Raw genomic sequence first — 27,971 nt, 5'->3', positions numbered from 1 at the left:
TTCTAAGCTTCTTTTATGACAGTTAGAGGCAGTAAGGTCCCTCATCGGCTTCTGTATCTGGTCTTTCCAGGTTCTGCTATCACAGCTCTGTTTTAAGTCAAGTGAAAGCCATACAATAAGGAAAGGCAAATGTTCAATGTGCTTCAGTCCTAAGAAACTGACAGCTAACTTCTTAAGGTTGGTGAGGAAGAGAGTAAAAACTCAGCAGTTAAGAGACCTAATATTCTTCCACAGAAACTGGCTTTGCTTTTGGCACCCCGTGGTAACTTAAACCCATCTTTAACTCCAGTTCCAGGGGATTCAATACTCTCTCTTCTGACCTCCTCAGGTACCAGGCACTCAAGTGGTGCACATACATATATGTAGGCAAAACATATGCATACATAATATAAAAGTAAAATTTAAAAAACAAAAATGCTGTTTCCCCCAAGTTCTACATAATATGCCACCATCCTCTGAAACGAAGAGTAGAACTGGATCTCGGTACCTGGGTTTAAGCCCTTTTCAATGGATTAAAAGGCACCAACTTGTCTGCCATTTGTATAAGATAGACTTATCATGAAACCTTCCACAAAGTATATTAATTTCCAAAACCAGCTTCCAAAACACTTGCTTATGATAAGTACTTCTAGTATATTTGGGAGGGAAAAAAATCTGATATAGTCAAAGTTCAAACTCAGTATTTAGAATTACAAACATTAAAATTAAAGATCACAATTTATGCCTTTTAAATACACAAGAAACCTCAAATCAAACCAATAAAGCAGATGTAATAGTGACTGTACTTACAGATTGCTAAAGGAAAATTCATGACATTTTAGTAACAGTGAATACTTTTTTCTTCATTCAAGTGATTTCTACCTCACAGTAGTCTGTTGGTACAGGCCTATAATTCTAGCACTTGAGAGGCTAAAGAAGAGAAATCCAAGTTCAAGGTCAGCAAAGGCTACACAGTGTTCCAGGTCAGCCTGTGTTAGATAGAGACTGTCTCAAAAAACAAAACCAAGCAAACAAAAAAGAAACACTGTAAATGTAATAACTTTGAATAAATGAAAATGATAGCTGGAAATACCACACTTTTCTTGAAGCATATATTAATTATACTGCAATGCCATTTAAGAAATGTTAGCAAAAACTGGACACCACAACTTATCTCACCATTCCTTTCAAGCAAGTGAGGATCAGAATGTTTCTTGCCTATATCTGCAAAAGATCGAACCAGGGGAATCCGACTGGTGAATCTTTTCTCATTTTGATGATGATGTCTCTTCAGGAGAGCTTCTCTGACATTCTCCCTTATGGAGTCATCTAACTGGCCAGAGGCTATCATGTTGTCTAACACCATATCTATTCAATGGAAAAAAATTTATTTTTACTACATAAAATTATTAAAGCATATGTATAAAGATAAATATGAACTTTATCAATACAACAAAAAAATATAGTTAGCAAGACCTTATTTCCCTAAGTAGTATTTTTTAAAGAGGCTGCTTTCCCATATAGACAGAGAAAATTCTAGTTAACAAATGAAAGAGTAGTTGGTTCTATTTAGCTAAATATTCAATGGCATGGGCTTCCAATGATTTCCTCCAATTCTTTGTGCTGTGCTAGGAATAGGGCAGTAAAGAAGTGGTAGCTCTTACTCTTTTAGAGGTACAGAACAATGAAGTCGAAAAAAAATCCAGACGAAGTATTCTGTCGAGAAATAAAAGGAATGCGAGAACGGAAGGACTGATGCCAGTGCCATCCTATGCATTACTGTGCATACTTTCAGGGCACAAAGTTTAAAAAAGGTATTTATTTATTTTACAAATTTGTGTCCGTTCCTGACGTGTATCATGTGCTTGCAGGAGCCTGTAGAAATTAGAAGAGGGCATCAGATCCCTGGAACTGGAGTCACAGACAGTTGTGAGCTGCCAGGTGAGAGTACTGGAAATCAAGCCCAAGTCCTTTGCAACAACAAATGCCCTTAACCACTGAGCCACCTCTCCAGTCCCTGAACAGATTTTTAAACAATAGCACTAAGAGCCTGGTACGGTGGCTCTCTTTGTTGTTGCTTTTTTTTTTCTCTTAAGGATGGAACCCTTATATACGCTAAGCAAATGCTCTACCACTGAATTAATTCCCCTACCCTGTTAGAGATCATTTTAAGTCAAATCTTCAAAACTATGATAAAATTACCCTAAAAGAAAAATGGAAAAGTCAACCAAATGGGTAATTCTTAATGCGAGCATAATCACAGTTCATCACACAAGTGAGTGCTTGATTACACTCTCTCAAAGCATCACATTCTGTGCTCTGGAGAATGGCAGCACACTCATACCCATCAGACAAGGGGAAAGTCAAAGGAGGCATGTTAGGGGGACTGAGAAGCCAGGATTGGGCAGACATACTAGTAGAAATTATCAAGATACACTATAGGTATGAAACTGCCTAAGAATAAGTAACAATATTCTTTTTAAAACAATAAACTTTTTAAAAGTAAGAGTTCTATTTTGTGACAACTATAAAATGAAAGGGGAACTCATCTGCCCATACACGATACTCAGTTTTTCAGTCATTCATATAAGAATGGGACTTGACAATTTAAAGATTTGGAGCAGAGTCAAATCTAACAATCAGGTAAAACTCAAATTATTTATAGCCCAAGAATTACAATTAAGTTTGTGGCTTTCTTAACAAATCAAAATAACCAATCGGATGTTTTCTGTGGAAGCAATCTTCAGTGACTACACAGTACTGTGCTTATTTAAAACAGACATGATTTTGGTGTTGAGCATCTGTAAACCAAAGTCGTCAAATAATCACAACTTTTCCTCTCTCCCTCGGTATAACCCTTCAAGTCCATAATCCTTTGTTTCCACTACTATATCTAACATTTGCCTCACTAACTTATACAACTCTAAGGAAATAGCTGGACGTCTTGTTTCAATCGGCATCTTAGTTCAGTTACCCTGCATTTTCTGACCAGGATAATCTTCTGAAAGCACATATCAGCATTACTCCTTTCCTATCAAAACTACCTCAATGCTCACTGTTCACCATATAAAATCAATGCTTCAGCCCAAAAACTCAGGGGGACCACAATCTATCCCTGTTTTGGGCAAAGGGAGAAGTTAGTCTGGGCTCATGCATACTAGGTGAGTACTGTGCACACAGGGCTGAACTATCAGCCCTCTATCTTTCCCAAGTCCCACTGTTGACACCGCACTGGAACTTTCTTCTTGCTCACACTCCTCCATAAACACTGTCTTTTCTCTTATATACCTGCTTCTTAGGTCCAGGTGCTCTGATTTGAGAGGTAGACACATAATATTCTCACTGGACTTTCACCATGAAAGACTTTCCTGAAAACTCCCAGAAGGCAGACCACATATGTGCTGATGACAGTGGTCATACTGCTAATTTAACCTGTAAGTCTCTACACAAACCTACATTGCCCCTGAAGAGAGAATTTGTTAAATGAGTATCTTAAAATAACACCTTATTTTCTCTGTTTAATTATCTTAAACATAAAAGTCAGTTTACTATATAACCTGCTATTTCATCAAGAGTGCTTGCTCTCATATCCAGCATGACTGTTCCATTTAGGATACAACTCCTCAATTCAAAGAGACTGTGCAAGGAGAGAGTTGCCACATAGGGTTTACTCCATCGGTCACCACCGTCTTCAACATCCTCTTCAAATTTCAGCCACCTAAATGAATAATATAGAAAAACTGAAAAATGGGCATCCCATTTGTTTATTTTAATGACATAAACTTGATCTAAAAAAATAAAAAACAAGAAATCACTACTGGAACAAAATACTCAGACACATTTCCACAAACTAGGACAATGGTATATATATTGCCTTTACCACCATCTACATCACATGGTAAGCCTGCAGTTTAACAACATACAAATTGGTCATCATAGTTTGTTCCATTGTGTGACAAATGAAATTATATTTAAAGTAGTAAGACTACAAAACGAAAACTGCAACATTTCACAATGTAAGATTTTAGCTTCCAATGTGTTCAAAGACATCTGAATACCGACCATACAAACAATTTTATTACATACTAAATGAGCACATTCAAGGAAATAAATTATGAGCAAAGAACAAAAAAAAAAGAAATTCCCAGGCATTAACAAGTAAATCCTCTAATTTAAAGCACCAGAAAGGTGGCTCATTCTTACAATCCCAGCACTAAGTAGTAGAAAGAGGAGATTGGACTTCATCCTAAATTCCTGACCAGCCAGTGTTATGAAACAAGACCCTGCCTCAATAAATAAGTAATCGAAGAAACAAATCACCAACTGTATCTTGTAATTTCAACAGTGTTACCTGGCAGTCTCCTTCCATTCATACTCTTCTCCATCTCTGTAGCAGAGCTCATCCATCTCTGTGAAGAGGTCATGGGGAATATGCTCCTCATCATCGTCTTCAGTCCCGAGGATGAACTGCACCCTCTGTGACGGTGTGTCTTAACAAAACAGTACATACTTTTAAGGGTAAGCTTTGAAACTGAAACACTTCTGTCACATAAAATAGATTTTGGTGTGGTCTGGTGGTTCACAAGTATAATTCTAGGCCTCAGACAACTAAGGCAAGAAGATCATTTCAAGTTCTAGGCCAGCCTAGTCTACACAGGAAGTTCCAGTCAAGACAGGATCATACAAATCTTACTTCCAACATCCAAAATATACAGTATACATATTCAAGTCATATAGTATAAATGGAAGTATTAGATAAAATGGTTAAGAGAGCTAAGTTCATGAATTAAGAGAAGAGGAAGCCTTCACATTTCAGAAACAGATGTGAAACTTCAAGCTGTCAATAAGTGCAAGCCGGCTTTCCAGCTGCTGTAGAGAAATGTAACCATTAGCTGGGGTTTCAGCCAAAGCCACTGCAGGACACATACTAGCAGAATAGACACTACCTCTTCAGTAGCAGAAAACCATCTGCTGTACATGAGAAATGAGTTCACACTAAAATTGACACCTATGTAAACAATCCTCCAGGACCCTGTGGATGCAACAAACAAAACCCTTGAAGAGGAAAGTTAAAGAGAGATGTGAAAAGAAATGGCAGACACAAGGAAATGACACAATGAAAAATGAAAATTAAGTGATTTGGAGACCAAAGGAGGAGAGTCCAATAGGAACCCTCCAGAAAAATGAAAATATAACAACTGGGAGAATTGAGATAAAAAATATGTCAAAAGTTTCCACAGGTGTTGTGCTGAATGAATGCTAGAGGCCAAAGCAATATTACTGTGGTCAACTGCTCCTACACTCAGGACTTGCGTGGTTTTTAATGGATTTATTACTTAAGAACTGTTTTTAGTGCTACTGTAAACAGTATTTTTAATTTCCACTTCAAGTATTCATTGCTACTAGTGAGAAAAAGTTGATTTTCTACTGCGACTGATTCACTTAGTCTCATAGTTTTGCAGACTGCTTAGATTTACTACTCCATGGCCCTACATCTACGGAGAGACTTTTCTTCCTTCATTGCAATGCATGTGTGTCATATACACTCGACCCCCATCCCTCCCTCCCTCCCTCCTCCACTGGTTAGGTGTTCCAGGACATCACTGTATAAAGGTGATAAGACATGTGGCCAAAGACAGTTATGAATGTGGCCCAAAACAAAACTTGTAAATTTACTTAAATCATTGAGATTGATTGTTTTTAAGCACAATCAAGTAGTTCTTATGCATGAGGTGCACAAATCACATGTGTTGCAAAGGCAGAACATGAACACACCGGTTGGGGAAAGTTCAGCCACAAAAATTCTTGCAGAAGGTCAGGCATTGGTGGCACATGCCTTTAATCCCAGCACTCGGGAGACAGAGGCAGGCGGAACTGAGTTCGAGGCCAGCCTGCTACACAGCAAGTTCCAGGACAGTCTCCAAAACACCCATGTGCATGCATACAGTGCCAAGGGAGGCCAGAAAAAGATGCAGATCCCTTGTAGCTGGATTTACAGGTAGTATAGATAGGTGTGAGCTGCCTGAGGTGAGTGGTGGGAACTAAATCCATGTCCTCTAAAAGAGCAGCAAGCTCTCTTCACTGAGACATCTCTCCATTTTTGGATTTTGTTCTTTTCCTTGAACTTAATATGCTTTACCTTTTCCCTTAGTCTCTTAAGTGAGCATGGTATCACTGACTCCCATTCCTTCTTTCTAACATATAAGGATCAAAATGGCCTGTCTCTAAGCACTATATTAGTTGCACCTGACAATTTTGGGTACAGTCTGGATCACACAGTCCTGCACTATATGAAATCTGCTATTAGTCATACCTGTGCTATGCAAGACTCTACCTCTGTTGCCTGTACGGTTCTCACTCTCAACAAGACTGAAACACTTCACTGCTTTTTGATTCTTCTTTAACCCAGATTCCTGAGAGTTGGTCAGCACCTCACCAGAAAATAGTTCCTGAGCAGTGAGTTCAGGCAAGCACTGGACTTAATCCTTCTCATCTCTTCTCACAATTCAGAGCCTGGGCTATGTGCTACCCAGAGACCAAACTATCGTTTTGCAAGTTCTGTCCAACTCGAGAACAGATAGGGCACAAACAGCTTGATTGGAGGCAGAGGATGGGAGAAAAAGTAGGATGGGGAGTGAGCGAAGCAAAGGATGTATGAGGAAGTCTTAAGAAAACAGTTTTAAGACAATTAAAATAAATATATGTATTTTAAAAAGCTTCAACAGAGTTTTCCTGCAAGAGTGGATAATGCATAAGTTATCTCCCACCAAGTTACTGGCCAGAAAGCCTCAAGAGTACCTGATGTAAGACAGAAGAAAAATAAAATTAGGGACTGTTATCTGTGGATTTTTTTTTCTGAAAAGTCTAATTTCCTTCAGGTTTACCATCTTCCCTATTGTCACCTCTTCCAGTATGCATACATATAAAAGTTAAAATATTTCTTTGTTAACATTACTGTTTGAGTTTTCCAGAGAAAAGGGGGATTTCCTGACAGCAATCTTCAACTGCTTCAGAAAGAGAATGAGGATCCACTTCCTTGACTTCACCTGATTCAACTGGAGGCATCTGAACTGCCCCACATCATTGACTCCACCTGACAAGCACTATCCTGAAACTGGCTTGAAACTACATCACTCTACACAACTCCGGACCAAGAAACTGAAACAGCACATCTTCTACAATCTGGCCAGAGCTTCAGATGAGAGCTTCAATCAACACTAGAACCCCAGTCAGGAACTTCAATCAAGCATCTCCTACCATACAGAGACTGTCTGATCTACTGAGATTTTGTTACACTAACATTTTTCTTCTCACAGGTCCCCATGAGACTATCATCGTCCCATTTCAGCAGGAAGTAGGTTTGAGAATTCCACGCCCCCTCTCCCTACTATTGATATTATAGGATAGTTTACACCTGTTAGTGTTAGTTTTCAATTATTTTAGAGTTGGGATTGGAAGGAGGTGTTCAGATTTGGGTGTTTCTTTCAGATAAGTTTAGGTTTAGATAGAATAGATGTTTGATACAATTTGTTCATTGACACAAGTTAATTGTCCTTTTTAGACTAAAAGGGGAATTGTAGGAGAAAGCCTGTATGCCGCCATTAACCATGTGACTTACTAGAGGCGCATACAGATGAGGTAATAAAAGAGTGGTTTACCACACCGCTAACCACACCCACTTTAGGCATGACTAAAGACGTATACGGACGGACGTAAAGACGTATACGTACATAGGCAGTGAACTACATCACTAGCCAGGCCCACTTTTGGGCATGGCTAGGGGGCGTTACGGGGGAAGGCATAAAAGACAGCACACAAGAAGTCTTGGTCTCTTTTCCCGGATTTCGGCTTCCGGTTCGGCAGCAGAAAAATACTGGGCTCATCTGGGTTACTTGCTTGGTATCTTGTGAGTAATTTCTACAATAAATACTTAGTTTTATTTTCAGTAAGTGTGCCGTTTACTGTTACAGCATCAAGTACCCAAATAACAAAGGCTACTACAACTACTCTTGGCTATCCACCATAACTAGAACATAAGATTTTATCACTGAAGACATCACAATATTTGGCTATGGGATATAGAGAAAACAATCTTGAACTGACCAGAAAGTTTTCTCTTTGCTGGCTAGCTTACCCCTCCTGGATGTTGAGTGATACAATACGGATCTACCAGGAGAGACAGACTCACTAATGCAACAGTGGCATGATTAATAGGGCTATACAGGGGTGAGTGAATGTGTGCTACTGACAGCAGCAGTCACATCAAGCACTCCAATGCTCAGGCCCATCAGAGTGGCAAAGTCTTCAATGGGTCAGAGTGCAAACATTCACAGTAAGCAGGAAATACCCACTGTAGCTTTCTGCCATCTCCAGAAGTTCAGCATCAAAACCTGCTCCCCTACAAAAGACTGCTCCTACCCAGATTAGCCAAATATGTCTTCTTGTTCAGTTTTATGCAATAATCCTGCCTCCCTGCCCACCTGTATATAATAAGCACATTGGGCCTATCGGCTGCTGCAGCTTCTCCATCAGAGAGCCAAGTCCACTTGACTTCAGCTTTTCTGTGTCCACGCATTTGTCTTTTCTCCATTCCCTTAATGTCCCAATTAGGTTCACAGTGATCTTTGCTAAATCCAGAATTCATTTTTTATAGAATAGATTCCATTTTACAGAATTTATTTAACAGAATGAACTTACTTATTTTCTGAGTGAATGTGTGCATGGCAGAAGTGCACGGTGCAAACATGAGGCTGTCAAGAAAACAACTTGCAAGCGTCTGTAGCAGTACCTTCTAGTCTCACAATGACATGGAGACTTAGCAATTGTGAAAACTTAACCTTAGCTTAGCCTTGTTCTCAATTAGCACTTAAAACTTAAAGTAACCCATCTATATTAAACTGCATTCTGCCACATGGCATTACCTCATCTCTGTACTGCCCATTCTGCTTCTTCTAAATCTGACTGGCGACTCAGACTTTCTTCTTCCCAGAGTTCTCTCTCTGATGGAAGTTCCACCCATACCTCATGCCAAGCTATTGGCCGTTCAGCTTTTAATTATACCAATCACAGCAATACACCTTCACACAGTGTACAAATATCCCAAGACAGGTGTCAGTTCTCTCTCTGTGTCATGTGGGTTCTGGCAATCAAACTCAAGTCATCAGGCTTGGGGACAACCATCTTTACCCACCTGATCCATCTTACCAACCCCTCATTTAATCATTGCTAGCTACATGATCTCTGTTCAGTATATAACCTCTTAGTTTAATATTATTAGATCGCTATTTCCTCTTCGTAAAAGCTCAAGAAATTCTTATCAATTAGCCTCTCTGAGTCAAAACTTAGGCAAGCTTTCTTATGAAATGAAAATAATAATGTTCATCTTTTAAAACTACTGGGAGAGTTGGGAATGTAGCTGAGTATTCTTGCCTAGCATGTGCCAAGAATTAGTGGGTTCAATTCCTAGAAACAACAAAAAAAAGGAGGGAGGAGCCAGGATTAAAAAGCACATATAAATATTCAGCAGGCCAGCAGTATTGGCTTCATGATCATATACACAGCAGGTTTCCATCCATACTTTTAGTATAGCACACAAGAACCTAAAGTTCAAGACAGGTGTAGCTGTGGCACAGCTGTAATCCCAGATCCCAAAACGATGGGCACAAGCTTAAGGACACCCTGACTTATAGTGAGCCCCAGGCCAGCCTAGGCTTCAGAGAACCCTACAGCTCATGCAGCCTTCTTAGAAAGCACTCACTAGACACCAGGGATGTCTCACATGTCATCTAAGTCTCCCTTCAGATACAATGAGTCTCAGGACCACCCAACTCTGTCTATCTTTATCCAGGGGAAATATATGTTTCTCTGTCCTCTGCCCATTTATAAATACCTTTTGCTTTCTAAATTCCATTGGCATTCTGCTTTTAAATAACATAAAAATCTGACCTTCTACAGCCAGATGTGGTGGTGCACACCTTTAATCCCAATTCTTAGGAGGCATAGACAGGAGGATTTATGTAAATTCAAGGTCAGCCTGATCTACATACATAATGAGTTCCAGAATAGAGAGACTCCATCTCAAAACACAAAACAGAAAGAATTAAAGGAGGAGAGGGAAGAAAGGATTAAAGGAAGGATGGAGGGAGGGAGGGAGGGAGGGAGGGAGGGAGGGAGGGAGGGAGGGAGGGAGGGAGGGAGGGAAACCTCTTGTCCTTCTAAACATACAATACTGACAAATCAGACCACTATTTCTTCCTTAGGTAACCAGGTATTCAAGGAATTAAAATCTTCTAGCCAAAAATATAGCTTAAAAAGAAACAAGAGCTGGGCGGTGGTGGTGCACGCCTTTAATCCCAGCACTCGGGAGGCAGAGGCAGGCGGATCTTTGTGAGTTCGAGGCCAGGCTGGACCGATAGCCTCTGAAACAATACAGAGAAACCCTGTCTCGTAAAAACAAAAACAAAAACAAAAAAAAAAAAAGAAACAAGAAAGCCAGGTATGGTGACACACCTGTAATCTCAGCAATGGGAGTCAGGAAGGAAGACAGCTGCAAATTCAAAGTCATCCTGGTCTACATAGTAAGTAAGTTCCAGGCCCAGTAGAGCTACACAGTGAAACCCTGTCTCAAAAGAGCAAAGAAGTCAAAGTAATGTGGTGTTCTCTCTCCAGGAACTTTAGTCCTGCAGATGTCTGCTTAATGTATAGTCAAGGAGTGAAGTATATGACAGAGTAAAGGATATAAAACAACACTAATTTGAGAACTGAATAACAAGGACCAATTTTTATAATTCAAAGTCTTAAAAAGAAAACAAGGGTCCCACTGCCACCATGACCCCCATTTATAGCAATGAGATCTTACGCTACTAGCCAATACTCTTCTTAATTAAAAAAAAAATCCTATGGGATGAGGAAATAGTTCAGCAATAGTACGCTTACTTCGAATGCAAGAGGCCCTGGATTTAATTATCCAGCAGGCAGAAAGAAGGAATGTTAGAGCAGAAGGGAAAGAAAGGAAAAGGGACAGGGAAGGGACAGTGAAGAGATGAGATAAAGAGGAGATGAGAGGAGGGAAGATGAGGGGAGGAGAGGCGAGGGGAGGGGAGGGGACGACCTTGGTGGAATACCTTATAGTGCCTGCATTCAGAAGACTAAAAGTCTGAGGCCAGCTGGGCTGCTCAGAGAGGCCTTATTGGCCCCCTCCCAATGTATCCCAATTACTGCAGATATATAGTTAAAGGAATGAAGTGAAAACATATTTCTTAGAAAAAAAGTTTAAGCCATCCGTGGAAAGCAACTTCTTCCTACCATAAGAAGGAGACTCCCGTCCATCTTCTTTATCGGAGTCTTTGTCTTTTCTTCTCCGGTGGTGATGCTTGTGCCCTCGATGTTTGTGACGCCGACGACTTTCTTTACTAAATGGTACATGAACGCCAACATATACAGCTCTGTGGCCTGTATGACATTCAAGAAAGCACATCACACTTTAGAAACAAAGAATTACATGTAAACTCATGACGTCAACAATGGCGGTCTTCAATGATTTATTTTAAAGCGCTACATGTTATGGTAGAGCTTTACATTACTAACTGATAATTAACCTAGCCACATAGACTACTGCGGTAAGTATCAGCTTGTCATCTCAGGTCAACCAAGAAAAGCTAGATTTACCATACAATATAGAGATAAATTTATTCTACTTTAAAAGGGAACAATCCCAGAACTCAGGAAGCTAAGGCAGGAAGATTTACATTTCATGGTAAACCTGGACTTTAAAGAGGTAAGAAACAAGCAAACAAAACAAACTATATACTTACAAAAAAATAAACAAAAATACCTAAGTGTTTATGGATACATACACAAAAACATACATATATACATATCTATGTACATTCATGGCCAATTCAAGTTAGTAGATAATCTTAAAATATATCTTAAGGGTTATTAAGTAACTCATATATCATAATGTACTAACATTTAAATAAATGTTTATTTACTATTTTTTCATTGTTTCAAAGATTTTTTAAAACTAGAATCAGAACAAAATTCAAACATAATTTTAAAACATCAATTAGAGTTGAAAAGATGATTCAATGGTCAAGAACACTTGTTTCTCTTCCAGAGTTTCCAGGTTTATTCCTAGTACCTACATGGCAACTCAAAACCATCTGCAACCCCAGTTCTAGGGGATTCAAAACCTCTTCTAACTTCTGTAGGCACCAGTATACACATGATGCATATACATACAAAAAGGCAAAACACATAAAGAGCTAAATATATCTTTAAAATCTATATACAGAGTAGCAGAAAAGATTTTATAACACCATTACTGTGTGTTTTTAGAATAAGAAAAGCAACTACTGGGAAAGTATTATCCTTTGTATTCTAATCCCCCAAAGCAACACAAAGATAATTTCTACTTTGTCCACTAAACGAAATGGACTACTTACACAAAGCTAACAACACTGTGTCCACTACTAAGGTAACAACTGATTTTTTCAAATAGTTTAAACAGTTCACTACAAATTCAAAAAACTCAATTATTGGGAGTGTGGGGGGGGCCTCTTGACAAAGAGTTGCTTTTTGCCTTTATATATAAATAAAGAATATGCTGAAATATTAGGCTAATGATACTCTTTTCACACACACACAAAAATTCCTAAGACAGTCAAGAAATAAATACTCAAAGAAACTCTTTATCCTTAGATGAGATTTTCTGTCCTCATTTTCCCTTTTGAGACAGGTCTTGCTAGACTAGCACTAAACCCAGAATCCTCCTGCCTCTGCCTACAGATGGGGATTACAGTAACGTACCACAATGCCTGGCCTCTTAGATGAAATTTAAAAGTGCAATTGGTCCTTATCAACTACATTTGATCCTAAGCATGTCTATTTCCTACTTGCAAATCTGCTGACTCCCTAAAATTTTGTTTTAATTTCCAAACCAATACTGTTGTCATGTATCAGCTGTCAAAATATTCATGTCAATCAAGTAAATGTGTCTAGGCCAGGTAGCACAGCCTATCATCCCAGCACTTGGGAGGGTGAATCTGGACTGTAAGTTCAAGGCCAGGCTGGTATATTAGCTATTTCTCTCATGTTACTTTTTTAGAGCTGAGATCAAATACATGACCAGCAGCTTTAAAAACGGAGAACTGCTTTCATCTTAGTTTGAGGGAATATATAAGTCCATCAGACCCAGTAAGGCATGACAGCAGACACATCCGGCTCTTACTCAGATCGTGACAGATCAGGAAGCAAAGACGGGATTCAAACCTCTGCCAGCATTCTCCTTTTTCCTCGCCACCCTGCTGTCTTTCTTCCTTTTCCCCTTTCTTTCAGTCTGGGATCCCAGGCCATGGGACAGTATCACTTACATTAGAGGTAGGTTTCCCTCTTCAGTTAAAACACTCTAGAAATACCCTCACAGACATGCTCACAGTTGTGGATCCTATGTGATTCTAACTCTAGTCAAGTGGACAATGAAGACTGACCATCAGACCTAGGCTATATGATGAGTCCCTGGGCAGAATGAGCTACACAGCAAGGCCTTGCCTAAAAGAGAGAGGCACATTAAGTAACTGGGCAACTTTTAAGGTAAAAGTGACCAGAATTATGGAAACACACCAAACTTATCTATGAAAATAATTCCTAGTACCTAAGCACTTTACCTAGCATACTAAGAACTTCATACATCTCTACAGAAATTAAAACTCAATTATTAGAAAAATTATACTGGAAGTTACAGGTTTAAAACTTAATTATTCATGGTTTCTTCAGGAATGGCAGGTATGTTTTAGAACTAAAACTTTGATGGTTATATGGCAATAGCATGTAAACACTGAACTTTAAATACGTTTGAGTGGTTTACTGTACTGTAAATTATATCTCATTAAAGTAAAAACTCTAAGTAAACTCATTGACTTTACAATTGTATTTTAATAAAACTGTAACTAAAGAGTCAACTCCAATCACTGTGTTCTAAGACTACAATCCCATGGGTCCAACTAGCACCAACATACCAAGATAAAAATAAATTATATGAGTTCATAGCAGAAAGGCTACAAGAAGTAACAATATACTAAATCTCAAGGATCTGAAGACAGTCTTACTGTTTCTTCTGTTTTTGTCTTTAGTATCATGTTATAATACATTACATATGGTATTCTTAATAGACTTTTAAGTCATTTTTTGTCAGGCATGTTAGCTCATGCAGACATAAGTCTAGCACTCAGGAGATAGAGGCAGAAAAATTAGAATAAAACACAGGGGATTCCATCTCTTTCTTAACAACAACAGATTAAGAGTCTGATATAGCACTGGCAAATTTTAACATACGTCCCTAAAGTGTCTATGAAAACGTTGCCATGAACACCAGTTTAGCCAAACGTTCCACAGTAATTCACCAATAGCACATGGTATCATACCCACAGACATAATTGCACAGAGAAGGGATACTTACTGCCAACAGAGGACCACTGTACAAAATACAAACCTACTCAGTCCCCCTCTACTGTCACTGTGATGAAAACTAGGTCACAATGAGAAACCCATATAGATTATAGGAGACTAGGCAGACATAACTAAAGGCGCTACAAATTTTACACTGTGTCAATTGGGTTCTTGGAACAGAAAGGCCATTAGGAGAATAACTAGTGAACTCCAAATATAAGCTGTAGCTTAGGAAGCTATAAGTAAACCATTATCTAGTTATCTATTGTTAACTTCTGTATTTTCACAAATAGTATGATTTCACAATTAATATTCTTAACATTAGATGAACCTCTGTAAGGTGCTCACAGAAGTGTTCTATACTATGTATACTGACATTCTATAACTCCAAAACTATTTCCAAAACAAAATAAAGAAAACTATTTAACAGGATTTTTTCCCATCTAAGTGGTGGTTACTACAGCACCAATGAAACGAGCAACTGATGATAACTAGTGACACTGTGGGACTTGAAATCTGGTACTCCAGGCAGTCTATCAAAAGTGTGGGAAAGGAATACATTTTGTAATCATTACCTATAGTTTTTCCAAGTTATAGCAACTATCAATGAAGTGGGAAAGACTTTCTGAAATCTATGTCAACAATTCAACAAAGAACAAATAATTAGGAGATAGTTTGACCACAGAGAAGAATATCTTCCACATTATTATTCATTGTACTACACTAGAAAAGTATTCAGTAGTCTTATAAACAAACACTAACCAAACAACATTTCCAGAAGAAGTAAGTAAAACTTAACACTGACAGGCATCAGTTGGTCATTTCTCTGCAAAGTATAACAAATTATTTTAAATGAACTTACTTTCTAGTTCTTCTTTCTCAAACTTGGTGTTCACGGTTGAGCTAGTTTTGCCAAGATCTACAATGGCTTCTTCATCAGGACCCTAGAAACAAGGAATTCTCCTTTACTATCAACCAATGCACATGAAGACCTCTTCTATATTATTTGAAAGAACCAAAAGCAGATACCTTCTCACAAAGTAAAGGTTTGAGAGCAACTGTATCTTTTCAAAAGTGTTTATAGGAGCTTTTTAAATTCACAATTATAATTCTCATGGTAAGAATGAAATCAGAAAAGTGCTATAAACCATTTGAAAAAAAATACTAAATTTATCCTCAATAAAATACACCCTAGACCAAAGATAAGTCTTAAAGTGTCAGAATGGAATGCTTGTTTTGACATTTGCTCCAAAATCATAAAGGAAAACAACTATTTCCATGCATTATAGATAAAAACAAAACTGTCAAAAATAAGAGATGATAGGGCTGGAGAGATGGCTCAGTGGTTAAGAGCACTAGCTCCTCTTCCAAAGGTCCGGAGATCAATTCCCAACAACCACATGGTGGCTCACAACTACCAGTAATGAGATCTGGTGCCCTACTCTGATATGCAAGCATACATGCAGGCAGAACACGGTATACAAATAAATAAATAAATATTTAAAAACAAAAATGGTGAACTCAAAGCATAGTACCATTATTACTTGTAAGTGATATAGTGAAATATAGTAAGTTAGAACATTTAATTTCCCTACAAAGGAAAAGTCAGAGTTGTAACCTCTAGGGAAATCAAGTTTAAGTTTCACATTGCTCCCATCCCCAGCTCTACAAAAATATATTCTGCAAGCATTTTTATTACAAAATAGTTTGTACCATGTTAAAAGAAGCTTGTAGGCTTTTCCATATACCCACAATAAATTAACAAGCTATTTATTAGATCTCCCTAAAGTCTCACTATTTAAACTCAGGAACAGGGTTGGTCTGCTTGAATTTTCAAATAAATTTCTTGCTAGTCCAACTCACTATCTAATCCACAAAAATCAGCACTAGGCATAGCATTCCAAGAAAATACAGACTTTCTGCTATCCAGACTTAACTTTCTAAAGCTAACCACCCAAAGAAAAACTCAATCTCTGAATGGGTAGTATTCTAGTTAATTACAAGAAGTTAAATGACTTGTTAGGGCTCTACTCTTCAACAGGAACTGAGAAAAACAGACCAGTTCGTCTGATTAGTATAAGTTCTCCAGACTTCCTTAGTAATAGGGCCAAAGTCAGAAACAGAACCAGGCCCCAAAACAGCTCAAGAGTGAGAAACTACAAAAACCAATAAAACATCTCTTGTCACTAAATGAAATTTCCAGTTTCAGGAAAGGGTAAAATATAACTGGGTTTTTGGCCAAAGAGGACCCAAAGACACCCTCACACAACCCAGCCTATTGCCAAGGCATTTGGTTGTTCCCCACAAACTGATGGTAAGGCCCCATTGTTGAATACAGCACTTGCACACCTTATTGAACAGGGAGAAGTTGAGCTGGTGCCTTACTACAGAGTCTTCATCCCTGCTATTAGTGTTCATGATACTGGAAGGTACTCTGCATGCTACCAGAGGAGAATGGGAAACACCAACCCAGCTACAAACCCTTCCACTAACAACGGTGAACTGCCTGCAAGATGCACTGGTGTAATTGTAGGAGTAATCAAGTAATATCTGATAGGATTTAAGACCCTACATAAGATGGAATTCATGTGTGACACGGCTTGGGTAGCCAAGAACCTCAGAGGACAGGATTCTAGGGGAAATCCAAAGACCACTGTTCTGCTAAAGGAATGTAGCCAATAAAATGGCTCCTAATGATATTCTGCTACACTCATATCAGTGCCTTGTTCAGCCATCATTGTTCTTGCAGCAGATGGGAACAAATAGAGACCCACAGCTGGAGTGTGTGAGTGTGAGTGTCAGAACACTCAGTCCTAAAAAGGAAGTCTCCATCAAATCCCTCCTCTCAGGGCTCAGGAAGCACTGCAGAAAGAAGCAGAAAGTGTGTAAGAGCCAGAAGGGATGGAGAACACCACGGAAACAAAGCAGGATTAAGCATTAGGAGACAAAGATCTTCCAAAATGCCATTGAGTTTGTTTTGTGCTAGTCATCGACTGCTGGGCATGGGGCCTGTCCTTAATAGTGGTTTGTATACCCAGTAATACTCCACTGAAGCAAATTTATTTTTCCTCTGTGAGAGGTTATGAATTGGAGATACTGGGTCAGGTATAGGGCTTGTGTCAACTCCCCTCTCTCAGTGCTGGGGCTCCATCTGGCTTAGACCCATGAAGGCCCTGTGCAAGCTGCCAGTCTTTGTGAGTTCATATATGCACCAATCCTGCAACTAACAAGCTCTCTTCTAAATGCAAGAGGCCAAGGTTGTGTCCTAAGAGAAAACATACTGTCCACACTAAAGGGATTAACTGCTCCCATCCAAGCTTTCATTTAGCCTGTACAACTGCCAGAATAAAAAACAATACAACAAACTCTTGGCTTCAAACAAACAACACAGCTCTACTTACATGTTCAGATGTACTAACGAAGCTAATCAGCTTCCATTAAAAATACCCTTAGTCCAGTATCTACCATTTACTTTATATTTATACAAAACTTACTTTACTACTACACTGAGTTAAAATACACATACTCTACCTACTCAACCATTTTAAATATCTGTCAAAGAAAAATACTTCCACCTTGCAAAACATAGACTCCTTAGATAATGAGGGTGGACACCCCTTACTGATCTCTCAGCCTATTCCTGGGAGACCACACTCTACAATTCCATTCTGTTCTTAATGTAGTAGGTTCTTTGTCTTAGACAAAGTCTCACTGTTTAAGCTGGGTTGGCCTGGAACTCTCTATATAGACTAGGCTGATCTTGACTTCAAAAAGACCTGACTTCCTCTGCCTCCTGTACCACACCAGGCCTAGAATTTCTACTTATAAAGAAAAAAAAAAAAAGAAACAAAACAGGCCATTTATATTTCTTAAACTAAGAAATGCAATAAACAGTTTGGGGGAAACAACTCATAGACTGGGATTATAGCTCTGTAGGGGGATGCTTACCTAAAATGCACAGGCTCTGGGTTTGACATACACGTGGGGAGGAGATGTAAAACCTAAAACCTGGAACCAGGTTTTGGGGTAGCAAAGACCTCTAATACCAACCAACACTTGGGAGACAAAAACAGGAGACTCTTGGAAGGACTTTAGGGTACAAACTGAGTTCAAGACTACCCTGGGCTACAAAGCAAACAAACAAGCCTGAAAGTAGATCTAAATACATAGCTAGAAAAGATCAAGGATATATTATCTAGTGAAAAAGCAATTTACAATTATAAATAAAATCACATACACACTAAAATCAATTAAACCAGTTTTGTTGCCAAAAGTTTGTCTCCATGTGTGTTTATTTCTATTTAGTAATAAGCAAAGGGAGAAGTTTGATGGAATCTGCACCAAACTATTAATTGCTCAGAAAAATGTGTCTGAAGGAAAACTAAGTTCAAATATCATCTAGTTGCTATTACAGTTCTCAAATGTAACTAGCATAACAAAATAAAATTAATTATTATTAAGTTTTTGACAGTTCTGAGGACTGAACCTAGGATCTTACATGTTAAACAAATGCTCCAGCCCTAAAGTTTAAGGGGTAGGGAGCTGTTTAACTTTGTAACCCAAACTAGCTTTGAATTAATGATAATCCTCAACGTCCCAAGTGCTAGAATTAAAGGTATAAGCCACCAAAACTGGCTTAAAGTTAAAATCTTAAATATAAAAGTATTACAAATACAGGGCTAGGTATGTGGCTCAGGTGGCAGTGTGATTAGCTAGTATGAACAGAGTACAGGGTTCAGTTCCCAGTACTGTACACACTAGATGCAGTCCCAGCATTTGGAAGGTAGAGGCAGGAGAATCAGAAGTTCAAGGGTCATCTAAAGCTGCATAGAGAGTTCAAGGCCTGCCTGAGCCTTGTCTTTAAAAAAACAAACAAACCAACAAACAAAAACTTACAGCACTAACAGACCAAAGGAGGGAAGGAAACAAATGTATTTCTCTTTCCTAGTTTTTCATCTGTGAAACACGAGTAGTAAAGACAGCATCTGCTATAACTGCCACTGTGTAGGCTGTATCAACTGGCCACCTGGCTGTATGGGAGGAAATACAGCAAAAGTACACAAGGCACATGTGACCACAGACTGAAACCCCAGAACAAAGGCACTAGGTATTTGAAGGGAATAAAAATTTCTCCTAAATGCATGGCTTTTAGATGTGATACTAATACTCCATGCAAAATGTATGTTCTTTTTAAAGGTTGACATGAAAATCCATGTGCATATTAAATGTTTGCAATGTACAACATGAAATTGCTCACTGAGGACACACTCACTAATGAGCAGAACTCAGCAGTTCTAGCAGCATTTCATCTCTTGTATAACATTTTTAAATACTAGTACTTTAATATCAATTATTTTAATTTTCACATGGAAAATTCCCTTTCAACATTTTTACCTGTAAGAACACAGTAGTAAGACAACAGTAACTAACACCGACATAACACAACTTGCAACATCCACCTAAATAAATAACGCCATGTCACAAGGAAAACCAAAAACACAAAAGAATAAAGGCATCCAAATTATATCTATTCAAGTCAGGCTCAATCTCATCTTAATTCAGCTCTGGTGTCAATTTTTTAAATTCATAAATATCACTGTAGTACATCATAAATATAATATTAATTATTCCAGAAGGAGATTACATGTTCTGTACATGAAGTAACAAGTACACAAGGTCATTTACTATAATAGTACTTGTAACAGAAAAAGGCTGAAAACAACCTAAGATTCCACAACACCTGACTTATTCACCTATGTATCTGAATTTTCTTATGACATTATGCTGGAGTAAAATTAAAGTCTGAATTTTAACTAAACATGATCCAAATTTGAACAAAAAGTCTCTAAGAGAAATAAAAGGAAATGTAAAAAAAATAGAAATTATGAGGACAGGGAAACTGGAGTAAGAATAAGACAAACACTGGCAAGGAAAAGCCCTCAGCAACAATGAGAGTTTGGGCATGGGACACATGATTACTGTCACAAGCCAGTTCAAAACACTCACTGGGATTCTGTGTGAAATTTTAAACTCTAAATATTTCACTATTTTTACAAGAAGATATACTTGCTCCAAGATTTAACAAATACAGATTTGCCAAGACACAGGAATACCTTAGGAGTCAAATATGTACAAATTAACAGAGATAAAAACTTTAACCTTAAAAACAAAAACTACTGATGTAGCATAATGGTCCATGTCTAATTCTAGCATGAGCAGCCAAGACCAACCATAATCACAAGTTCCACCCTGGGCTACATAGTATATTCCAGAACAGCCTGGGATACAGAGAGAAACAGAGTAGTATATATCTGTAATTCCATCAGTCAGAAGTCGGAGAACTGCCACAAAATTTGAGGCCAGCCTGGTCCTCTAGTCAGCCAGGTATATATAGAGTGAGATCTTGTATCACACAACACACTCACAACACACACACACACACACACACACACACACACACACACACACACACACACACAACAACAACAACAACAAAAACTTGTATAACTACCTCTTTATTATTGAAAACCAGAGTGGGGTGTGAGAAGGTCTACAGAGATTGGGTGAATGGTTTTCAAGGTCCACAAACCAGGTGTGATGGCCCTAAACTACAATCCCTCAAATTGGGAGGCTGAGATAACTGGACTGCTAGAGTTCCAACTCAGATTTGGCTATAGTATGTGGTCATGTCTCACAAACATGGGGAGGGGGTGTGGGAAGGAGGAAAAAGAGAAGGAGGGAGGAATGTCAAATTTGGTTCAATCATTCCCTGTCAGTATGGGGGAAACACCTCCACACAGCAATAAAAGGACCTAATACCCGTTGTTAAAAAAAACCATACTGTTCTGAATGACAGCTTATCGATAGACAAAACAAAAATTTAAAGAGAGACCATAAAACAAGTATTTTGGCAAACTTCTATAAATTGCCAAAGATCAAAGCTAAAAATATGAACAAATACGTTGTATTGAAGGCTTGGTTGACAAAGGTATGGGTGTAAAAAAATTTCATTAAAATCCTGGCATCCAGATTGGTCTCTTCAGGAGGTAAATGTTCAACTTCTTGGGTGTGGAATTTTATCTCAGGTAAAACACAGTGCAAGGTGGGTCAAGTGTATAAGGCCAGAAGGACAGAATTAAGTCAGCCTAGACTTTAAAGATGTGTTGACCTCAGAATGGAAACAGGTTATGCATTATGTTGGGGAAGAGGTTTTGCTTTTATTTCCACAGGAGAAGAAAAGCCATGGATACCATCAAGATTGATAAAGATTAGATTAGAACAGAAAGACCTCTTCATTAGGAGAGTCAACAGTTCACCAAACTGCATGGCCATTCCATCTGAATTAACTCATAAGACTAACAAATGTCTTCCATTTGATCAGACATAACCTGCCAAAAAGGGAGACTCACAAAAGTTAGGGTTTGGGCAAGGTTTTGTTTTTGTCTTTCCAGAAGAATAAAAGCATCCAGTTGGACAAATGAAGCATCTGAAAAGGGAGAATCATACAGGAAAAGGAGTCAACTGGCCTACTGGTATAGCACACTTACAACAGGATAAAACTTGATAAATCTTTCAAAATGTTTGTTTCTGCTGTTCTCTACAGACATGTTAGACGGATGGTTTTTCTGCTGTCCCAACTCAATTGAAAATTAAAGTTAGCTTTGAAGTTGGAAAAAAAAAGAAAGGAGGGAGGGAGGGAGGGAGGGAGGGAGGGAGGGAGGGAGGGAGGGAGGGAGGGAGGGAGGGACAATAAACCTTATTTCTTTAAGGATTTGGAATTGAAGCTCATTCACTTAGCAAATACCCAGGGCATGATTTAAGTATTAGACCAAAAACAAGGGCAAGTGTCAGTGAGTGAAAACTGATAACTCAGTTCTCCAATTTATTGGTTTAGTTAACATGACTCTCCAGGAATGAAAACCTGGATGCAAAGGAATTATCTTTTAAAACCCTGAAGAATGAGACCATACAGGCATCTACATGGAATATGCTTTACTTTTCCAATTCAATTTTCTGTCTTTTGTTGTTGTTGTTTCTAAAGAGGACTTCATGTGTATTACAAACAATCATCAAATCTGATTTTAAGATGGTAAGAGAGGTGTGTTCATATATGTTTGGCACAAAGCTGTACATGAATAAAGTATATACGTATATATATAAATATAATTGACTAATAATCACATAATAAGAAGAATGAGTCATCTTCATTGTTTTTGAAAGAAACCTCTGAATATAAATAAATGCATCTATGGTAGATCTTGAAACCTAATCAGACATAAGGTATCTTTTGTAGACTCCAACTCAATTTTCATTTTCTTTTAATCTAAAAGATGAAAGAAATTCACAAAGTTTAAGTGGTTTGTTCAATCATACCGCAGTAAAAGAACTACAATGAAAAGCCAAGGCTCCTGAATGCCACTTATGTGAATTCTTGATTCACTAAACTACAGATCAAGGTCACTTGTCATACACACAGCATTTCCTACTTAATAACAAATTCATAGAATCACTTAATTATATTGTAGGCTGAAGAATAAATTGCAAAAGGCAGTAACCACATTAGGTTTGTCCTCCACTAAGTTCCCAACACCAAGCAGTATCTGGGCCCTGAGAAGTCCTTTCTTTAATGTGTCAAATGTTCAATTTGTCTCCAGGTATAAGTCACTATTAAAATTTTATAAAAATTAAAAAAACTTAAGCCGGGCGGTGGTGGCGCACACCTTTAATCCCAGCACTCGGGAGGCAGAGGCAGGTGGATCTCTGTGAGTTCGAGGCCGGGCTGGACCGATAGCCTCCGAAACAATACAGAGAAACCCTGTCTCATAAAAACCAAAATAAATAAATAAATAAATAAATAAATAAATAAATAAATAAATAAATAAACTTAGAGATTCCCAGCAGAGGGGAGGCTGGAGATACAGCTCAGGGTTAAGATTACTGGCTGTTCTTCCAGAGGACCTGGGTTCAATTCCCAGAACCTATATGACAGTTCACAACTGTGTCTAAGGTAAGTTCCAGGGGATCCAACAGCTTCACGCAACATACATGCAGGCAAAATACCAAAGCACATCATGTTTTTTTTTTTCAAATCCCTTCTGGGGACTAGAGAGGCAGTTTAGCAGTTAAGAGCACTTGCTGCTCTCCCAGAGGACCATATGGGGGACTAACAACCACTTCGCAACTCTTAGCTCCAGGGAATCTGATGAAGTTACCTGTACTCACAGCTACACACACATATGTAGACACATACACCTACAATAAATAATAATAGTAAATCTTTTAAAAGATCCCTTCTAAACATGATACTTTAAAATGTAATAGATCAATTCATATTTTTAAGAACCCAGAATCAACACAAAGTCAAAATTCCATTCATAGATAAGAACCCTAGTCAAAAAAAAAAAATCAGTTTCTCTTAAACATTTCCCTTGCCTGAAAAAACAACATTTACCACATATACCTTTCTTGTTCAAATTATCAAAATATGGGACTTATATTACAAGGCACAGCATGAAGAATAACATGTCAAAATTACTTAAAATGTACCATAAACCTAGTATAAAAGCTTTTGACACCAAAGTTTTTAAAATCCAGTATTAAAAGAGACATAAGAGAGCCCCATTAGAAATGCATTTTCTATCATAACCCAAGAGTAAAATCTCTCATAGATTCTGATTATTGAACATGTAATTTTAGTTACCAAACGTCTTAGCTTCCATGCTTAATATGATGTGATTTCTTTCCAACTACCTTGGCCACATAACTGTTTTTAATTATGTCTTTCATTTTTTGAGATTATAGTATAATTACATCATCCCTCTTCCCTTTCCTCCCTCCAAGCCTCCCATATGTTCTTCCTTGAAAAGATCTTTGTAGAGTGGGAAGATGCTGCCAATCTAACTTTAACAGGCATTAATTACTCTTCAGCAGACAAGTTCCACAGCCAAGGACAGAGGGGATGATAATATTCTAAGCCACTGTTGACTGAGCCCCCCATTTCTCCAAGATAACTATTAAGCTTAGAAAGATTAAAGTTTATCTGTAAATAAAACACAAATCTAATTAATACCTAACATGCAATACCTACATGTAACTTCCTTGCCAGCCGAAACCTTTCCATAGTAATACTGACAGGATAGGTCTTGTTTTTGACAGTGCAGTAAATCCCCAGAGGAGTCCAGGGACAGTGAGGGCGCATCTGATTTAGGTCACTGTGCTTTATAGAGATGAACTCCCCTAAGTTGCTTTTATGGCACAGCCAATCACTGTCTTGTATATTACCTAATCTTCCAAGCTGATAACTACAACTTAGAAAGGGTCAGGGCACTAAACAGATCTGGACTGTAACAAACACTTTTAGAAATACTGAAAGAAACCAGGTGTTTCTGCAATCCCTGCTCTTGGGAGATAATGGCAAGAAGATCAAGAATTCAAGGCCAGCGTCTTACAGAGTAAGTTTATGGCTAGTTGGGGAGGAGACCAAGAAACTTTATCTTTAAAACAAAGTGTAGGGAAGGGAAAAGGAAGAAAAGGAAAATGAACTGAAAGAATGTAGCAACCAATTTAAAGGAAGTCTCTCTACAACATTAGAACAAAGAGCATATTCTTAGTATCCTGTGTGTGGATATTTAAGTGTACGTGTGTACCTTACTGTACTTGTGTATGTAAGTCTTGTCTTTTTTTTGTTTGGTGTATATATCTGTACGCTGGTCACTTAATTTCAGCAAAATTCAAATGCTTTTATTCAGAGAGAAGCGTCTGCAGACCACTAAATTTACACCAAATTACCTCCAATTGTATTACTAGTAGAAATGATAGACATATTATAATCTCTAACAACTTAAAGGGAAGGAAAAAAAAAAGCAGCACAGCCCCAGAATCTGGACCTTCCATATTCTTGTTACTGGAGACTTCAGGGGGCTTTTGTTACTAAGAGTTATATGTGCTTTTACCACAGTACAGTTAGAACTCAAAAACTAAGGAATGTATTTAAAAAACAATTAAGAAAATTAGATGGCAATTTATGCAACACCTTAATGAAAATAAGTATATCAAAAACAATCCAAATTTCAGTGAGGATAACTGTGTTTTTGATTGAAACTAGTTCTCCCTATGTAGTCCAGACTGGCCTCAAACTTCTAATCCTCCTGCCTCAGCCTCCCAAACACTGGGAATGATAATGGTATGCCATAATACAGAACAAATACTTTTTGAATAATAGTGGAAACTCCTTTTTATTACTAAGACAACTCGTCATTTCTGAAAAGTTAGTAGCACTGTAAAATCTGAAACAATTTCATATGAATATTCTACATACAGTTATCAAAACCCGCTTGTGTATTATGTATTCTTGTTTTTTTGTTTTGGTATATGTGTCTGTAAGTGGTGGGGAAACAAAGTCCCTCGTTAAAAGGATTTTGCCACTTTGTATAGACTGGACAGTGACCTGCCAAAGATCTGCCCATCTCTGGACACTAGCACAAATCACAGGTACACACCAGCTTTGTTTTTATGTGGATGCTGGGGACACAAACTCATGTTTGCACAGCATGCATATTACCCACTGAACAATCTCCCCAACCAATTTTCAGTTTTTGAGACAAAGTATTCTATAGACTAGAATGTTAGAAGCACAGAAATCTTCCTTACTCAACGTCCCAAGTCCCTACTTTCTGGTTTTTGCAATTTGAATTGGTAACACTGATTATTAGTGTCTTTCTAAATCTCATGTTTCATGTGATGGTAAGAAACATAAAAACAAGTTTGTCAATAAAGATATCACCATGTGTGGTTAACACCAAGTACTGAGAAATATCAAGTGTCAGGCCAGTAGACACAAATTTAAAATCCCTTTTGCCTGAAAGTCCAAATTATTATTGCTGGTTAAAAACAATACAAAACAACCGGGCAGTGGTGGCGCACGCCTTTAATCCCAGCACTCGGGAGGCAGAGGCAGGCAGATCGCTGAGAGTTCCAGGTCGGGCTGGACCGCCAGCCTCCAAAACAATACAGAGAAACCCTGTCTCGTAAAAAACAAAAACAAAAAACAAAAAACAATACACAATACAAAACAAAACAAAAAAATATTATCAATTGTCTTACTTAATGTAAAAGGTTCTCTTCATTTATGTTTAAGGAAATATCTATCATATGCCACACTGTCAGCTGTTCAAGTGAAAATAATTACTCCATGAGAAAACAACAAAAGAGATGATCAGCATGCATAAAGGCCCTATGTTCAGTTCTCAGCCCCAAGTAAACTCATTGATCCATACATCCATCTATTTAAGAAACCATGTCCTACCTCCAGAAACTACTCATTCTTTGATGGACTATTCAAACATTATCATTTCCCAAGAGTTCTTTAGGTTACCATGTACTTGGTCACTATTCAAATCAAGGACTAGTCAATGTCAAAACCACAGTGTTCCAACACATCACCTATCCTCAAAGATAAACTACATGTCCTATATAATGCTATTTACTCATACATCTCTTGGGGAATTTAAGAAAAGAAATTATTCAACCACAAAAATGCTCAATTATTTTTCAATACTTTAAATCTACCAGTAATTCAGTAACAGCTAATAATATTAAAAGTATTACCATGAAAAGCAAAAATAATAACATGGTAGTAGGTAAACATAAATATAATAAACATGGATTTTGGTCCTAATTTGATTTCTACAGATAAATTAGAAGGAAATGGTTAGAGAAAAAAATCCATGTAAACCAAATGAAGACTTGCTTCATTTACAACACACTTCAATGAGCACAAGGCCAAACCACATCCTCCACACTGCTTCCTTCACATGGCTTAATTTAGGTAACCATTTCAGTTTTTACCACCACCAAAATTCAGGCCTCACCATAAGACCACCTCATGGCTTTGATTAGAAATAGGAAATTTTCTTCTTATGTTGTATATAGGATAAAGACAAATCCCCAAGGCAATTTTTAAAGTTGTATCAAATTCCCACAGCATTTCAAGAATTTTGTTTATAACTATATTTTGACATATGTACAAGTAAGTATACCACCATACACCATATCTGGTTCTTTTTTCTTAAAAGTAATAGTTCAGGGTCCTGACTAACATTTAGGAGGCCCTGGATTCAAGCCTCAGCACTGCAAATACAACAATAATACTATTTCATACTTAAATGTCAAAGACAAAAACAATATAAATTTAACTTGCATTTGCATTGAGAAACGTCAATTTAGTTATAGTACTTATAGTATTTGTCTAATAGTTGTTTTCTCAGAATTGAAAGAAACTTACAGACTCAGGAAATAAACAAAACCTATAGGTCTCATCAAGCAGTTCAAAGTAACAAGAATCACCAGGCCCATCCTCAAAGTTAATCCAGATTGCTGGGTTGGCTAAACTGCCTAAAAATTGAAGAGGGAGGTTTTGGGGTATAAATTTTGTCCTTTCTCAGTGATTCAGCTGCCGTGAGTGATACATCACCTACAGCCCTGAAAGTAACCTCAATAAATTCACTAGTTCACTAAGCTAGACTTGGTAGAATAACATCTTTGGT

General features: G+C 37.9%; 1 protein-coding gene across 4 annotated transcripts in view; it reads right to left on the bottom strand.

The window, feature by feature from the left end:
* The window catches only part of Slc4a7 (solute carrier family 4 member 7), an 87,760-nt gene that overhangs the window by 47,106 nt on the left and 12,683 nt on the right, over positions 1–27,971 (bottom strand). For 3 of the 4 annotated variants that reach the window (XM_040747625.1, XM_040747621.1, XM_040747623.1), the window contains exons 2-6: positions 15,290–15,371; positions 11,284–11,430; positions 4,331–4,469; positions 3,537–3,697; positions 1,159–1,347 (exon numbers count right to left, since the gene is read on the bottom strand). In XM_040747625.1, the coding sequence (XP_040603559.1) occupies positions 1,159–1,347; positions 3,537–3,697; positions 4,331–4,469; positions 11,284–11,430; positions 15,290–15,371 (718 nt within the window). The remainder of the gene's footprint in view (positions 1–1,158; positions 1,348–3,536; positions 3,698–4,330; positions 4,470–11,283; positions 11,431–15,289; positions 15,372–27,971) is intronic. The other variant, XM_040747622.1, reaches the window with a different exon arrangement.

Source organism: Mesocricetus auratus, unplaced genomic scaffold (genome assembly GCF_017639785.1).
Source record: "Mesocricetus auratus isolate SY011 unplaced genomic scaffold, BCM_Maur_2.0 Super-Scaffold_100006, whole genome shotgun sequence".
Classification (NCBI taxonomy): Eukaryota; Metazoa; Chordata; class Mammalia; order Rodentia; family Cricetidae; genus Mesocricetus; species Mesocricetus auratus.
Note: the sequence above shows the minus strand (reverse complement) of the source record. Positions and strands in the feature narration are given on the sequence as shown.